Raw genomic sequence first — 18,099 nt, forward strand, 5'->3', positions numbered from 1 at the left:
ATAAATATTCTTCTGGGAAGTAAAGTAAAGCTTTGTCTTGGAAATATCAATCTTCTGCAAACGTTCCTATAAATGTCCTTTTGTTAGGGAAACAATTATGTTCCACGGGTCATAAAATAAAGCTAGTAATATCCCGACAAAGCCGTTCGGGCGAGTGTTGTCCCAAACACCTCACTGGTGCATTCAGACGTCACATCGCCTTTAAAGACAGAAAGGGTAGGGATAGAGAGAGGAGTGGAATAAAGAGAGAGTGATAAAAAGAGAGAGCAAAAGGGGGAGAGGGATAAAGACAGAAAGGAGAGGGATAGAGAGAGGAGTGAAATAAAGAGAAAGGGATAAAAAGAGGGAGAGAGCAAAAGGGTGGAGAGGGCGAGAGCAAAAGGGTGGAGAGGGATAAAGACAGAAAGGAGAGGGATAGAGAGAGAGGAGTGGAAAAAGAGGGATAAAAAAGGAGAGGGCAAAAGGGTGGAGAGTGATACAGACAGAGGAGAGGGATAGAGAGAGGTGTGGAATAAAGAGAGAGGGATAAAAAGAGGGAGAGAGAGCAAAAGGGTAGGAGAGGGATAAAGACATAGGAGAGGGATAGAGAGAGAGGTGTGGAACAAAGAGAGAGGGATCAAAAGAGGGAGAGAGCAAAAGGGGGAGAGGGATAAAGACAGAGAGGAGAGGGGTAGAGGGAGAGGAGTGGAATAAAGAGAGAGGGATAAAGAGAGAGGGATAAAAAGAGGGAGAGAGAGAGCAAAAGGGGGAGAGGGATAAAGACAGAGCGGAGATGGATAGAGAGAGGAGTGGAATAATGAGAGAGGGATAAAAAGAGGGAGAGAGAGCAAAAGCGTGGAGAGGGATAAAGACAGAGGAGAGGAGTGGAATACTGAGAGAGGGATAAAAAGAAGGAGAGACAGCAAAAGGGTGGAGAGGGATAAAGACAGAGAGCAGACGGATAGAGAGAGAGGAGTGGACTACAGAGAGAGGGATTAAAAGAGGGAGAGAGAGCAAATGGGTGGAGAGGGATAAAGACAGAGAGGGGTAGAGGTGTGGCGCCGCGGCCAGGGCGACTGACGCTGGAATCTGGGGATCAGGGTTCGATCCCCGGCTCCGGCGGCAGGTTAGCCCAGCACCATGCGACTCTGGGCAATAGCTTGCTTAATCTTCCCGACGGCGCCCAGCGCCTAGAGACCCTAACGGGTGATTGTGCGCTATACAAATGTGGATTATTATTATTATTATTATTATAAAGAGGAGTGGAATAAAGAGAGGGATGAAAAGAGGGACAGAGAGCAAAAGGGGGAGAGGGATAAAGACAGAGGAAAGAGATAGAGAGAGAGGAGTACAATAAAGAGAGGGGTAAAAAGAGGGAGAGAGCAAAAGGAGGAGAGGGCATGAGAGTGGGGAGATGGATATAAAGAGTCACAGAGAGAGGAGAGAGATAAAAAGAGAGAGGAGAGGATAGGGATAAAAAGAGAGAGAGGAGAGGAATAAAAGTATAGCGAAGAGAGGGAGAGAGCATGCAAGAGGGGGAGAGGGATAGAGAGAGGAAATGGATAGAGAGAGCGTGCGAGAGAGGAGAGGGATAAAAAGAGAGAGAGGAGAGGGATAAAAGGATAGAGAGGAGAGGGATAGAGAGAGAGAGAGCATGGGAGAGGGATAAAACGAGAGGAGAGGAATAAAGAGAGAGGAGAGGGATAAAGAGACAGTGATAAAGAGAGACAGGGATAAAAAGTAGGAGAGAGCAGAGGATAAAAAGAGTCAGAGAGAGATGTATGAAAGGAGAGAGCAGAGGATAAAAAGAGTCAGAGAGAGAGATGTATGAAAGGACCGAAAATTATTTCGATCGCATCCACCTGTCAGGTTTGGTGCACATTAGTAGGAGCATGTCCCACTATAAAAATGCAAACAGCACTGCGCCGTGGTCACACACAGAGGAAAGCTCGCATTCTGAGATATAGTTGCCATAGTAGTTTATTCAAAAGTTTATTCAAAAGACTGACGTGTTTCAACCGGAATGGTCTTTGTGGTGTTATTTCTGATATTTATATGTGTTGATCGTCTTCATTGCTTAATTTTGCTCGCAAGAAAGTGTCACTCATAGTCGTTGAAATGTCACTCATAATTACACTGAAACTGTGAAAATTTCACGCATGGCAATCTGCAACCTTGGCAGCTATGCACACAGCATTCTGCCAGTATATCATACTTTAAATATTTTCACTTACATATAGGCTACCTCAATATGCTAGGCAAGTTTATAGAGGCGAGAAGAAATGTATTCAGTTTAACATGACATATATGCACCCCCCTTGACACCTTCTTTCGCACAGACAAAAGGGGCATCATTTGAGTAACCGCTTTGTTTATTTTGCTGCTGAGTTTGTTATTGTTTGCCGGTCACTTAAATATTTGCGCCTTTGTGGACAAACTAAAGGGGCATACTTTGTCGAGACTGGTTTAGTGTTCATGCTGCTAAACTTGTTATCGTTTTTAACCCTGCGTTGAAATATTTGCACCTTTATGCACAAATAAAAGGGGCATTGTTTCACGGTACGGGTTTGATGTTTATGCTGCTAAATTGTTATTACTTTACCAGGCACTTTGCAATACTTATGCCTTCATGCACAAACAGAAGGTGAATTAGTCTGAATAAATAGACTTGGTTGCTGCTTGCTGTACTTGTTGTTGTGTTTACCAGTCACTTTGAAATAGTTGCACCTTAATGCACAAGCCAAAAGGGCATAGGTTAACTAAAGTGGTTTGATTTGTGTATGCTGCTGCCTACTGTACTTGTTACCGTTTTGCCAGTCACTTTGAAATATTTGAGCCTTCAAAAAGGGTATTGTTAGTTTAAACTGTTTTGATTATTGTATGGTGCTGTAGTTGTTGTTTACCAGTTGCTTTGAAATATGTTCCTTTATGCACACACCAAACGGGGAATTGTTTGACTAACGTGGCTTCATTTTTGAATACAGATGGACTTGTTTTTAACATGCACTCTGAAAGTATTTTCACCTTGATGCAAGAAGAAAGTTGGATTGTTTTACAAAACATGCTTGAGTTTTGTATATTGCTAGACTTCTAAAGTATTTGCCCTTTTTAATGCTTTACCAACTACAGTTTGCATAGATTGTCATTAGGTACTTGCTGATATGGTTTGTTTTTATTCTACATGCAGTGTTATTTATGGTGTTGCTTGCACTTGTCTGTAATATGTGTGCCTTAAATCTTGTATTTAGCATTGTATACACTACTGAAATGATCAATTAAAACAGACAAAACATCTGCATCAATGTTCTGAAGCATCTTCAGAACATGTTTTCTTCCTCAGCCTTGTTTGCCTGCCTCTTTTGCAATGCCTACTAATAAAGACATGATGGTAGGAAATGAAATTGCCTCCTCAGTTCACGTTATTATCATGCACAACCCTTGACAGTCGCTAGTGTGTGGTATGCAGATAATTCACCATTCTATTTCTCTTGCCTTTCGCAGGATACAGAGTTATATTTTGTGTACTTCTCATGTATATTGTCAGTCGAGTTTTTATGGAATTGCAAGTTTGGGTTGGTCTTTCAAATTTTCAAGTTATTGTCCATCAATGTCAATTCTATTCAGACCCTTCATAGTTGTTCTTTGTCCTTCAGCCATAGGCAATTCCTGAGACAATAGGATCGATCCTTGGCATTGTTCTGATTGCTGCCCCAGTTAAATAATCTGCTTTTGACAGTATTGTTACAAATGGCATAGCTTGTATGTTAAGAGTGTTTCCCACTTTCTCATTAGAACTTAGAGAGACAATATAGAGGCATTTCATTTAAATGTTGGAGTTTTCAAATCAAAATATATTAGATTTCTGGGTGGAAGGGCAAAGTGGTAGGTGGTGGGCAGGGCCGCCATGGTGGGGGGGAGGGGGGCTTCCATGTTCTTTGCATGGGGGCTCCCTCAAGTTTCATTACACCACTGCTGAAGGTGGGAAAATAAAGCCTGCTTTTTTGGGCCGCAGCTGTTTCTGCAGCTGAAGTGTCTGGAGTCACACTGATTGGCTGCGGACAGCTTCTGACGATCTGACTGAAGTCTGTCCAGGTGAAAATAGCTCATCATGGTTGCACCGCTGTCTTGAGAACCGTGCTGTGTGCCCTTTAAAGCCACTCAGCACTTGTAATCAGACTCACCATGACCAGACACAAACCCTAGTGTCCTTCCACCCACCCACCACCTATACACACCCAGCAGGGCGACAGCAGATGTCCAGGTCAGGGAGGATGGACACGTCTTTTTCTTCCTTCTATAATTTAGCCCCAGTGCCGGGTGTCAGCAGCAATTCATGGGTGCCCGGGCTGGCAGAAAATTGAAATTGCTAATATCCTGCCGTAGTCTGAACTGACCAACACCCTCTCTGGCGTCATGATAGTGAAAGTCCAGTCCACCTGGGACCAACTGGAAAGAGGCGCCAGTGCCCCCGCTCTGGCGTCAGGTGCCCCCACTCTGGCACCAGGCCCCACCACTCTGGTGCCAGGCGCCGAAGTAAAGGAGAGCATTTGCATATCAGAGCCACATGGGTTAATGGCTTTGATCTTGCGACAGGAGGAAGCAGCTATTTTACGGCTGTACGGCGGCACGCCATGACGTGTGCATACGGCCAATACGAAGACACAATTATTTTGCTGTCACTCAGGAGACAGTTTTTTGCAGCCAAAAAATTAAACATCAGGGCCATCACACTAGTCGGCTGTTTTCACAATTTTTTCATGAATCGCGAAATGCTGGAGGGTCTGTTTACTTACTTTGTAAAGCCTGAAAAAGGATAGGTTCTTTTAACAACAGCAGAAAGAGGGTGTAGAGAGGTCATTACTTGGGAATTTTCCAGGCTGTTATTTTACCAGCAAATTCATTTATGTTTGGAAGCACAGACTAAAAGATGGCAAGAAGACAGTAACATTACTAATCTAAAGTTTCTCGCGGCAAGTAATCGCTTTTCCTTTATAGCTAAAAAAGTCTGTTCATTGACCACAGTGGATTTTAGACATATAAGAAAGTATAACCCTAAGTATCACCTAACTTTACCACAGTATTATTCATGGTCAATGTACAGACCTACACATTTATCATGACTAAAATTGAAGCCAAAATATTGATGTGGCATATTTGAGAACATTAATTGTGCACTTTCCTTGTTGATGTTTCAGGACTTGATATCATGGTTGTGATAAACATGTAACTAAATATTTATGGGGCCAATAATGTGCTATACAGCCACCCCACGAATGTCATAGTAGATGAAAATATTTTTTGCAGTCATCTACCTTTAAAATAGTACAGCCTAATATGACAGAAAGGAAAGCCAGCGGAAACTAACACCCAAAAAAATGAATATATATCAGGAAACCACAATCTAATGTCATACAAAAATGGACAGTTTGTACACTTTGCAGTGACATGAATTTTGTAAAATATAAAAATCATAGCACAGTAGAGATCACAGTGATCCATGGATTACAGTGTCCAACACCCTGCACTCTTTTAGGAACCATTGGTGTAATTATAATACAATGCAACAATTGCATTACTAATGTACTCATCAGTATATGTAGGATATTCTTGAAACTGTGTTATGTAAACCTCCAATCACCTCGAGCACAGAATAGTGCAATAGTTATTACCTCGGATGATTAGAAGTGTTCTCTAGTGAGTGGCGGACTGCAGTTAATTTGTTTCTCATTTTAAACCACTGAATACTACATTCATATTTGTTATTTTGTACATAGGTAATTTTGAGGCATATTACTACCGTGTTAAGCTTCAGGTTTTGGTAGTATTTATAATATTACCGTAACATCATATGGTGCCTAGGCTCAATGAGTCATAAGGACAGGACACTGTGTCCGAGAAAGAACATGACGTTTGCAATCATAGTAAAGGTTTAATTGTTAGTTGAATAAAATATACCAAGATCAGCAATTGTTATTTTCTTCCTGAATACCTCATATTAAATATGTAAATAGTGTTGCAACACTTCTTTTCAGTCTCATTTGTTATACACTTCATATTTGGCTATTTTGACATTTTATTTCTGAAAAATTTAAGGTGTGCGATCACAATCATCTAAATGTGTTTCGATTAAAAGGTGATAATGAACATAAATTGGAATTGCGATTTCTTTACTCATATTTTTTGCACTACGATTAGTGATATATTGTTTTCATATTGCTTCTGAATCGCATATAGTTCGTTGATTACTATTAAAATGAAATTATTGATATCAGGGTTACTTGGGTCAGCCATCTCCTAGTGATTTTCTACTCAATGGCATACACTACATAAATTAATTAAAATTTCTGTTTATGAAATCCGTAACAATATTAGTGGACTGCCTCCCTGGCACTATGGTATGCTTTTTTACTTTTATTTAATATTTATTGCCGTCTTAATTTTGTGTCCTAGGAAAATTCCCTGAAAAGCCACACATATCCTCAAATATAAAGTGTATAAAGTAGCTCCAAGCATAACCATGAATTTAGAACAACAGGAAAATACTAAACATTAACAATTATGTAAGATTAGGTAAATAGAATATTTCACCCATGACACATGAATTGGTAATAGGTAACACTATTGGTAATAGGCAACATCTGCTTACCTTCTTTCTGGCTGCCTGCAGCACTTTGTTGTTGTAGCAAACTCTGACTGTACAATGTGGGCAGTGCCGCCGCCGCGTACTGCTGAATTCCTGAGTATGCCTGGGTGAGGGCATCCATTGTGCCAGTGGAGCCATTCGTCAATCCGGTGGCGCCAAGTCCCCCGTTGAGTGCCGCCATACCTGAGAGCATTTGAGCAACTTTACAAAAAACCCAACAATAGAGAAAAGAAATTGCACTTATTCGTTAGTGCTTTCCAAAATAAGTTGGCAGTATTTTTTTGTTTTTGTTTTTACACCGACAATGACTGCAGTGCATGCAAATTCTGCACTCCACCAGACTGAAATTGGAACACGAAGCACACGGGTTCATCACGTTAAAGCACAACGGCGTACAACGATATCTGACCACATGCAAATACTGCAGCAAAGGCAAAGCCTTCCTTGGGTTCTAAGCCTCTAATCTTTCGCCTGCATTTTAGCCAAAGACATCAGGGACTACACAACACAAGCTTGCAAAAAAAATCATAAAATATGTCCGAGACTACTTTGTATGAAAATTAAAAGATATATCTTTGACCACTTCTAGGACCACAGAACGCTACCTAGAAATATACAATAAACTTATATTCTGCCTAGATGTAGTTCATCTTGCGGGAAAAAGTCCCAATTGATGAGAAAAGTCTATAATGGATAGCCACCGTAACACAAATGTATTCCAGATCACAAATGCACAAACACGACAAACAAGCTAAATGAAGCCAAAACCTCAAGCGGTACTGAAATGTAACACATGTCAAGTACAATCAATCATGAAATGAGGCAATACACCTTGCATTCAGTACTGAGTGCAAGATACTATCCCACACACTAATTGGCATGTGTTTCCATGTAAAAGCACGAAATGCATAAATAGCACAAGCACTGATAATTATGGTCGACAAGTAGGACCATTTTGTAAATACAGAGATGTTACACAACACCATAAATAATTGAAATGATCTTAAGAAGCACAACTATGAAACAGCCAACAGAAAAAAGAATAAATAAGATGGATCATTTGTAAAAAGCTACACAACAATTCCAACTTTCTACTTCTTGGGTGATGGAAAACTGTGCCACAAAAATACCAGAATCACTTAACAGAACAAACACCGGAGACACAGAAGGCACACATTATCGGGTACGATAAGGTGATATTGTGACCAATTTCGTAAGATGGTTTCTGAGAGGTTGTAGCACGAGCCCATTGTGGTGGATCGCCATTTTTTATTTCCAATGCCAGACATAGTCTGTGAAAGCACTAACGATGATCAATGACACAAGTATATAACAGGGACATTCAGTGCCTTCTCTGTATGCAGTTTTATCAACTTTGGCTTCAGCATCTGCAAAATGTGGTGCTCATTCTGAACCTAAGACAACGTCTAGTGCCCAGCAGCCCACACCCCAAACAAGGCTGGAAAAAGTTCTGTATGGTTGTTGGTTGCCTATTTTAATGCATCTACAATACCCTCAGTGTAGATAAATTATTTGTTGTTTCAGGAAAGTGAGTCTCAACAGTGTTGTTTAAAATTCTGAATATTTTACTATTTAGGCTTTAGGATGACAGAAAGACTATTTGGAAAGACAACCTCGGCATTGTACTATGTTTATGTCAATCCATCCCAGAAATAAATGTACTTTACTCATACAACTTAAATGCGTTACATTTTGTATTTCTACAGTATACAAATAGACTTCTACCATAAGTGAAGTCTTTACGCATCTGGAAATTAGTGGATTGGTTTATCCATGTATTATGAGCTTATATTGTGTTGAGGGTTATTTTGAGTTGATGATTAAAAATCAAAAGTTCAAAGACTGAGAGGTTCGCAAATGTAACTAAGAACTGCAAGATGTAGTTTTTGTATTTGATATCGAATGTCTATGTTGCACACAAAACAGCTTTTATTTCCAGTTGTTTGAAATCTATTGTTTATGGTATTAACATAATTCTCACAAGCTAGAAGAAATACATATTATGTAACCATTCTTATGAATGAAGGGGTTTGGACGTTCTTGCACAATCACAATTGCCAAGCTGGCACTTAGTGCCCTGGACCCTATTTATCTCTGATGTGAAGACCTTAATGTGACGTTGCTAAGTCATTTGAAATACGTCATCTGAAAAAAATCAACGCCACAGATTAATGGATGACTATGGGAAGCATATATTGGAGATAATTAAGGATTACATTTTAATATAGGTAAACGCTACAAACAGAAGGAAACTAGTATTCACTAGATAGATGGCCTGGTAACTGATAGAGGTTTGGAATCCTGCTATGAACACATGCAAAACACAATTCAAGAGGTGCCAGGTCTTTAAGAATGAACCTCCTCCTTTCCAAAGTTTTTTTAGATTTTGTTTTGCTATTGTTAAGTTTTTGTGGCCTAATTTAGAGTTTGGCAGACGGAGTAAAGACAGTCAGCATGGCGGAGGACTTTAGGTCTGCCGCACTGCCTGCCAAATTTAGAGTTCACCATCAACTCTGCTGTGAACTCTATGGGTATGTATGAACTGCTGTCATGACAGTTTATACAAAGCCATTTAAAGGTTTTGTCTGCATCTGTCATTGGTGACAGACGCTTACAGTAAACTTTTTTAAGTTTTTACTTTTCCAAAAATACCCCCCAAAGAGGGCATTTGTTTATGAAACAGTAAAAACGAATTGTACCATATCAATGAGACTTTTCTTCCATGGTGTGGGCGGTGGGAGGAAGGGTCATTTTTTATTTTTACTGTCCCTCACTGCTAGAATATTCCAGGTGGTGATGGAAAGGTAAAAAAAAGCCATCTGACTGCCAATTCAATATAGGACAGAAGGTCGGATTGCTTACCTCTCATATTCCCTCAGGCTGTCGGAGGAAGGTTTATGCCAGCGGTCTGTCAGACTCAAAATTGGGCAGAGGGACCGAGAATTTGTCAGACAGGGTACTCTGTCACTGTTTCGACAGAGTACCCCGTTCGCCAGACTCTAATTCGGGTCCCAAGTCTTAAACTGTATCAAACATAATGCAGGAGTTATCGATCTGCACCCGTTTTACTTGTACCCATTGTTCTTTGCTGTCACCATAAAGCCAAATGATATAGGGATTGCTTGAACCATTTGAATTGCTAAAACATGTTAGAATGATCCCTGGTCATCTTTGATATGTGACACACATGGGGACATTTTGTGGACAGGGAAGAGGGATAAGCGGATGAACAGAGTATTATTGTTGCTGGCTAAACAGTATCATGTAGGAAAATCATAGAAGAATGTGATTGGTGCAAGATGTAGAGGAACTTCATCAACAGTGATGCATGCAGTTATCCTATTCCTAACTTAGAAATACACTGAAAGATTGTGATTTGCCAAAGAGTACCCTTTACCATAAATACAGACTTTAGGAATGTCTGAAAGGTGCAAGGCACATCCCCATGTTGTCTAGTTTTGTGGTTTGCCAGCCAACCAACATGGAAAGAGAAGGCAACTGGGATATCCCTTTACAATGGCATATTGGTGGTTCTGTGATAATAATTGGGAAGCGATCCACCACAGTAAAAAAATACTCACTGTTTACGGTACCTGCTAGTGCATTAATATTGTTCAGTCCAACGGTAGCCCCAGCCAATCCCTGTAGAGTTCCCAGTGAGGTCAAGGAATTCATTGCCGCCCCGGCATTGGAGTTTGCAGATGATCCAGGTACTATGCATTGAAGAGTAAACAGAAAGGCAAAATTAATAAAAATGCGTGAGGATATTAACTAGGAATGAGCAGAAAAGCGGATGATCATATTGTAAATGAGCAAAATGCATATGTAAGTGATCACAAACCAGGTTCATAATAAAAAAATGAAAAACAAATCGTTCAGACTATTTACACCGTATCTAAATGCACAACAACTGCACCCCAATACAATTTCTTTTTATTTAAGGCTAAATATTGTACTCACTTGCCATTGCCCATTGGGTTGCAATGGGTATTTAAGCAGTCTAACCATGTCTGAACGGGATGATCATGCTTTGATTTGCAGCACACCTAGTTAGTGTGCCAATACATGCCTACTGATGATCCTACAACTCTTGCTCCAGTATTTGCTTAACGTCATTAACTCAGAGGGATATCATTCAAGAGAGAGTGCCACAGAGACACCATGTTCATGTTCTTGAAATATCATACTGCTTTTTGGCAATCCACATTAAACTGGCCTGCCTATCTGACATTTTTGCCAGGCTACCTCTACTTCTTTACAATATAAGCTAGCATCACTGGGAGTACCAGGACATGGACAATGTGGTACTAGGATTGTTAACAATGATAATGATTAGGCGTTCTATTGTGTGTACTTTGTGGAAACTTGGCTTCCACCATGTGGGTTCCATTTGAATCTTGGCACTAATCTCCTTAAAGCCAAACCTCATTACCTGGGATTTTCCACTGAATCTTGGCTCCTATTATTGCCCTAGTAAGTATGGTTTGATCCCACCTCAATCCCATTCTTTGGTTTTCTTTATCAGTCGGTCAGTAGTTACAATTGATGCTAAATATGTACTTTGTTGCAAACTGTTTTTATTTATTTTTCTTTAGTTCCCATTGATTCTTGCAAGGTATTGTGCGTGAAGTTTTCGTTGGTTTTCTTTAATAACCTGCACTGCACTCTAGCCATTCCTTATAAATGAATGAAAAGTATTTTTGACAATGAATATCCAAAACTCGATTTCAAATCTCATGATTCTGGATTGTAGGGCCTCTAAATAGAAACCGAAAAACATAGATGAATTAACCGCTGAAGGGACTGAGCAACACATCTTATGTAATCCTAGAACCGAGAGGTGTTGAGCAGTTCAAATGTTCATAATACAAGCCAACCTCTGAACTTTTTAGGAGGGAAGATTTTTTGTGGGCCTGTGACGATATGTAGACTCTTTCCATAAACTTGGCATTGGGAAACTATTAGGTCAAAAACAGATATATGGAAAATTCAGGTGACAGAAACACAAAGATTCTAGAACAGTCTGTGACAGGCAACCCCCTTAGAAGAAGCAGAAATGACGAGGAACAAGACTGAGCATCTTGAAGCAAGTGGAGAGAGAGATGTAATCAGAGGTAGCGTACTGAGACTTTAAACAAGAAGAGAATATGGAAGTGAGAACAAAAGAAATGGGAAAATATCAAGAGGAAAGACAGAAGAAGCAAATGTGAAAAGGGATGAAGATATCCTATTTTGAATGGTGGTTAAAGGTGTGCCATGTGCTGATCTTGCAGTCTGTCTTCAGGTATTCTGTCGGAGTGAGAACTGTGTACCACTGAAGTAGAATGTGAAGGCACATACAGGGAAGCAAACAATGACAAGTTTGCGATCTGTGGAAGTGTCATGCGACCAGCAGAACTCAGTTTAGGGACTGATGAAGACCCATACATATTATGATGGGAAATGACCAAAGTAAAGAAACACAGCAAGTCCCCGTACTGGGGAGGACATGGGAAGATTCCCAGCATGGTAGGCATTCGTGCAAAGAAGATACATTGTAACTGATTACCCTATGGCAAGTCTTGTGTCAAATTAGCCGATCACTCACTCGTTGCACTTTTACCTAAAAGTGTAAAAGAGAAAAGACAGGGCCAGGGTCGCACTCTTTTTATGCATATGCCTAAAGTGCATACGTGATACTTCTGATGTTTAAGCTATTGTTTTGAAATAAAACGTGGAAGTGTATAGTTTTTATCATTTCATAACAAAATGTTTTGTATAAATTGCCCGTTATCTATAGACAATGTTTTTCAGAGCAGAACAGTATTTTATCTATAAACTAAACTCTTGCTATAATTCTCATCTGATTTGATTCCTCTCCACTCGGGCCTAGAGGCAGCCTTTGGAAGCAAATCCCAAATTCCAGAAAGAGTGAAGGAGAGAGAAATTGAAAATGGCATCAATAAGAACAGGAAATAAGAGAAGATGAAATGAGTGTTTGTGAGATTTTTTTTTCATAAGGAGGAAATGCATGAAGGGATGAAAATATATGCAGCATATGGAGCAGTACACAAACACACACGCACACACACAAATGGCCCGATTCACAAAGGTCCTCTGCATTTGTTGCGGAGGCCCATAGTAGTGGTGTGGTACTGAACTTGTGGCCGGGACCTCCGTATTGCAGTTGCCCATTATGGAGGTCCCGCCACAAGCACAAGTGTGGGCCCCCTCTACCACAACTGCGGGGCCTCGCCCACAAAGGCAGAGGCCATTTGTGAACAGAGCCATGTCTTTTTTTGTCTTCCCGCACAGCTCCCCATTTACTAGACAAGACGTAGGAAGGATATGAAAGAGAAAATAAAAAAGAGAGAAACTAGTAGAATCTAGTTATGTTATGAATATTGATGCAGCAATAAAAGCATATTGGAACTAACAAGTGTTTTTCAGGCAAAGAGAGACATGAGTGCCACGAAAGACACACAATCAATCATGTAACAGACAAATGCAGTAGACCCACATTCTCTGTAGAGTAATCCTTGGGAAGGGGAAGAATAGAGGAGAGTGTCTAAAGATATGGCAGGATCATTTACTTAATGATGGAGGTCAACTGTGTGTAGCATGTCCTCTGCATGTCGGTGTAAGTGTCAGGGCCATGGGGGATAATTGAGGAGAGTGAAAAAATGGGCAGGGTGGAAACTCTCACTACCCCCTCACACACGACCCATTGTGGAGTAGTCTGACAGAAGGTTAATATTTGCATATTAATGCACTAGTAGTTTCTAGTTTCGTTTTTACTATCATATTTTTGTCAACTTCTTGTCAAGTGAATCATATTTCTGGAGAAAAAAATATTTTGACAAACTCCCAATTAGGTACTGGACAAAAATCAGAGCAAATGGTTTACCACAAAAAAAATTGAGAACATGTAATACTGGAATGCTATCCCTAGACTCTCTGTGACAAAGCGGAGCCGTTGATTGTGTTAACTTAGAATAAAACACCTGTACTTTGAGACTGCTTTTTTATTTTCATCTGTGGTGTTATTGTTTCTTTAGCAAACAAGTCTAAAGCCGAGAGGGATTGAGATGTTGTGTTCCTTTGTATTCTGACCCACTAACTTGAAACAACCCTTCTTCAGCAGTAAATTGAATGCAAGGAGAGTAAACGAAAAATCTTCCAGCCTTTTCTGCCATTCATGCCAAGCAACTGACATTTCTCACCCATTTCGGCAATCCTTTTGGGCCCTGCCGCTTCTTGGGTTAATCACAACGTAAGTGCTGCCCATTGCTGTATGGTAACGTTGTCAGTTGTCTCATTCACAAACATCTAATGGACTACAGCCGAATGTATGCATTGACTTTCCCTTGTGCTTAGACACTACTTAGTAACAGATCTACCAGCAAGACCAACCCATCGTGTGTCACAGGATACCAGCTATGCTACAGCTAAGACGAGCTCCTGGTGAGGAGACTATATCACACAGTGGGAGTGTTAGAACTGTCAACCTTAGGGTGGTCTTCCCCACAAACTTTTGCCTTATTCCCTCACATTTTCTTATCTTGTTTTTGCTGGTATTAGGACGCTGTGCACTTTACAACTGCTAACCAATGCTAACGTGCTTGTGCTCTCTCCTATAAACGTGGTAATGCTGGCTTATCCTCAATTGGCTTATTTAATTTACTTATAAGTCCCCAGTAAAGTGGCACTACCTGTGTACAGGGCCTTTAAAATGTAATGCTTTTAGTGGGTCTGAGCACTGATTGTGCCGTCCAGTTAGCCAGAGCAGGGGGGGAGGGATTTCCTTGCACTTCAAAGCCACTGTCTAGATCAATCAAGACATTTGTAGAGCGCGCTACATACCCGTGAGGGTCTCAAGGCGCTGGAGGGGAGGAGGGTGGGAGGGTGCTGATAGTGGTTGAAGAGCAAAGTCTTGAGGAGTCTTCTGAAGGCCGGTAGGACTTGGGTCTGCCGTAGGTTGGTGGGAAGGGTGTTCCAGGTCTTGGCGGCGAGGTGGGAGAAGGAGCTTCCGCCGGCGGTCGTTTCCGGATGCGGGGGACAGTGGCGAGGGCGAGGCTGGCGGAGCGGAGCTGGCGTGTGGGGAGTAGAAGTTGAGTCGTCTGTTGAGGTATGCAGGGCCGGTCTTGTGAAGAGGTTTGTGTGCGTGGATGAGGAGTTTGAAGGTTATCCTCTTGTTGACGGGAAGCCAGTGCAGGTCTCTTAAGTGGGGTGTGATGTGGTTGCGGCTTGGGATGTCGAGGATCGGACGTGCTGCGGCGTTCTGTTTGCGTTGCAATCGTCTCAGGAGCTTGGCCGACATTCCTGCGTAGAGGGCGTTTCCGTAGTCCAGCCTGCTGGTGACGAGGGCATGGGTGACTGTTCTTCTCGTCTCGGTGGGGATCCACCTGAAGATCCTGCGGAGCATTCGGAGGGTGTTGAAGCAGGATGAGGAGATGACGTTGACCTGTTTAGCCATGGAGAGGGTGGAGTCGAGGATGACCCCCCCAGGTTGCGTGCGTGGTCAGTGGGTGTCGGGGCTGATCCTAGGGTTGTCGGCCACCAGGAGTTGTCCCAGGCTGAAGTGGTGGAGCCGAGGATGAGGACCTCCGTCTTGCCCGAGTTCAACTTCAGCCGACTGTTCCTCATCCATAGAAGCTTCTCTCACCTTCCAGAACCAGGGTATCAGGTCATAAAAGCTGGACCTCAGACACCACCACTTCAGTACACATGTGGACCTGTGGATACTCTATCAGGTATTCGTGCGCTGTATAAATTCCATTAATATTAACATTAACAAGGACTGCTGTGCGGTTGAAGTACTGCCGCTCTGCATGGACTGCTGCTTTGCTGTGCTGACCTGCTGTCTTCTTGCCTTGATGAGAAGGACTGGACCTACATCTCATGAACCCAGAGTGACTCTAAGTTCAAAGGCTAGTTGGCTGGCCTCCTGATCTGAAGTCTCAGGGACATAGCAGGCTTCTAACAACCTTGCATCTACACCTGGACTGTGCCATCTGTGTGTCTACCCTGCGAAGTGGTGCCAGACCAGTTCTAGACCCATGGAAGTGTGCTTAAGATGCTTTGCCAGCCTGTGGCTCTAGCGGAACCAACACATCTCCTCTGCTGCATGGCTCAAATCCGAGCAGAACTGATGCCTCGCCACTGCTGCGTTGATTGGACCAGTTGCAAAGATTTGCATCACCACTGCAGCCCGCATTATCTTTGGAACCACTGCTGTGCAAATGCATCGCACCGCCGCCTCGCCACAGCTCATATTTGACACATCACCTTGGCCGCTAAATGCATCTTTGATGCGGTTCCACGCAATGCTCTGCAAACCAGGATTTAAGGTACTCTTTTCAGAGGACCTAACTGGGTCCAGAGAGCCGATCCACGCTCCATTGCGGACAGCCTGAACTTGTGACTTTGTCTCAGTCCAGCGAGACCAGATATCCAGAGTTGGTGCTTTACGCCTTTTGTTGCCATTTTCCCTAAAATCTTTACAATTCAATATCTCTGGTTCTACTAATTGGGCTTTTGTTGTTTTGGTCTTGTTTTATTTATTATACATCACTCTAGTGTTCTAATACTGTTGTGGACTTCGTTTGTGGTGTGTTTTGACTGATTTTACAGTTTGAAGTGTTGACAAATACTTTACACATTGCCTCTAACTTAAGCCTACCTGCTCTATGCCAAGCTGCTAGGAGGTTGAGCACATGCTAATTTGTGGTTTGATTGTGCTTCACCCTGACAAGGATTGTGGTTGTTACTTGACCTGGGCTCACATCCCAGTCAACCAGCAACCCAATTTCTTACAGGGAGATCACGAGTTGGAAACTCCTGTTCAGTGTGGGTTTCCAGCTCATGTTTGAGCTGGACACTGCTGATGTGCATGATGGTCTTTTCAAACTCCCCAGGTTGTTAGCAGCAGCCTCAGAAGCTTTTGTTTCGGGGGAGGGGTGGTCATGGGATAAATTTTTGGCACAAAGTCCTGCTCCTCACCATGCTCCTGTCCCCTCTGCCTCAGAAGCAACAGGCTTATGGTCTCACCCCCTCTACAGATCCCACCCTTAAAGCTCACACCTTTTCTCATTCCGTGACATTTATATGTAAGTTGGCAGGCCTGCAGCACAGATAAATTAAAATACCAATGCTCAAACACAGCAATGATCGGGGCATGCCGACAGCAGCGCTTGGTGAGCATTCAGTGGCAAACGCAATGGCTTTGTATTGACCGTAAATCAGCAGTCCTGTAGGTAAAGTCAGGCCTAGCCCGTAGCAGCTTTTTATTTCTTTCTGAAATATATACCAAAACTGTAAGTAAATCCCCTTTCCTTTGTTGTTTAGATCCTCGAAGTCATGATTTCAGTAATACTGCAGAAAAGCACCTTTTAAAGCACAAACTGTGCAGGTCAACAGACTGGGACTGCAACATTAACTAACGGGTCAATGATACTGCCCAAGGTGGAAGCATAAGCCATGATTTCACCAGAATTGATACCGCACAGCGTCATGATGCCAAGCTATCTGCTTCCTCATTATTTTTACTGATGTACATTGGAAAGACGTCAGCCCTCTGTGCAATCTAATTATATTTTGTACATTGCTATACTCCAGGAAACCTCTTTAAAAACATTATGTGAGGTATAAAAGCCCTGCATGCTCGAAGCCCAGATAGGCATTTTCTAATTGAAATGGGCTGGTTTCTCCCATCAGAGACCTGATGCATGGGGTTCTTATAGTGTGGTATTTCTCTCAGGGGTGTAGCTATCAATCATGCAACTGGTGTAATGGTACTGGGGGCCCATTATATTATGAGCCTGTGTGGAGGTAATGCACCCTGTGCACCCGGAAATAGGAAGTAATCACCTCACATAAACTATTCTGAGACGAATTTATCTGTGGATAAAGAGCTTCTAACTTTACTTACAATAACATCAGTGACTTTCCTCTCTCATTCACTGAGTTTATATGAGCGACCAACACACAAAACTGGTGCTGTTCTTAATGTCTAATGCAAGTATGTTACATGGATTTTGGCAACTCTAACAGTGGGGCACTTTCACCCTTTAAGTATTTGTGCTTCTAAATGCTGAGCATTCTTACAAAAATAGTCCTCAGATAGGAGCCACAAGGAAACAAATATCAGATGCTTTCAATGGTTTCCTACATCCTATCCGGTCTAATGTATACGGAAACTGAAAGTTCAGGATATATGGTGTAGCCTGCGGGAACAATCATTCTGGTTAAGTGATTGTGTGGCAATGGCTGCCAAGAGATATTTCAAGCCACAACACTACTGGAACCCTGCAAATGACTTATATGGCCCAACATTAATGTTAGAGATCATCAGTAAATCATGTAAGCTCAGCCACATTCACAAGATCAGCAGCCTATAAATCATGTCTTCTTTTAGAAGGCAATAATGTCTCACATAGATGTGTTTGACCATTGAAGTTTAAGAAAATCACACTCTA

At 41.9% G+C, this 18,099-nt stretch overlaps 1 protein-coding gene across 24 annotated transcripts in view; it reads right to left on the reverse strand.

The window, feature by feature from the left end:
• Positions 1–18,099, reverse strand: part of CELF2 (CUGBP Elav-like family member 2) — a 1,322,506-nt gene that overhangs the window by 88,496 nt on the left and 1,215,911 nt on the right. For 15 of the 24 annotated variants that reach the window (XM_078676914.1, XM_078676806.1, XM_078676874.1 and 12 more), the window contains 2 exons: positions 10,225–10,356; positions 6,626–6,805 (listed from right to left, as the gene is read on the reverse strand). In XM_078676914.1, coding sequence (XP_078533040.1) covers positions 6,626–6,805; positions 10,225–10,356 — 312 coding nt within the window. The remainder of the gene's footprint in view (positions 1–6,625; positions 6,806–10,224; positions 10,357–18,099) is intronic. The other 9 variants (XM_078676952.1, XM_078676763.1, XM_078676820.1 and 6 more) reach the window with 1 other exon arrangement.

Source organism: Lissotriton helveticus, chromosome 1_1 (assembly GCF_964261635.1).
Source record: "Lissotriton helveticus chromosome 1_1, aLisHel1.1, whole genome shotgun sequence".
Lineage (NCBI taxonomy): Eukaryota > Metazoa > Chordata > Amphibia > Caudata > Salamandridae > Lissotriton > Lissotriton helveticus.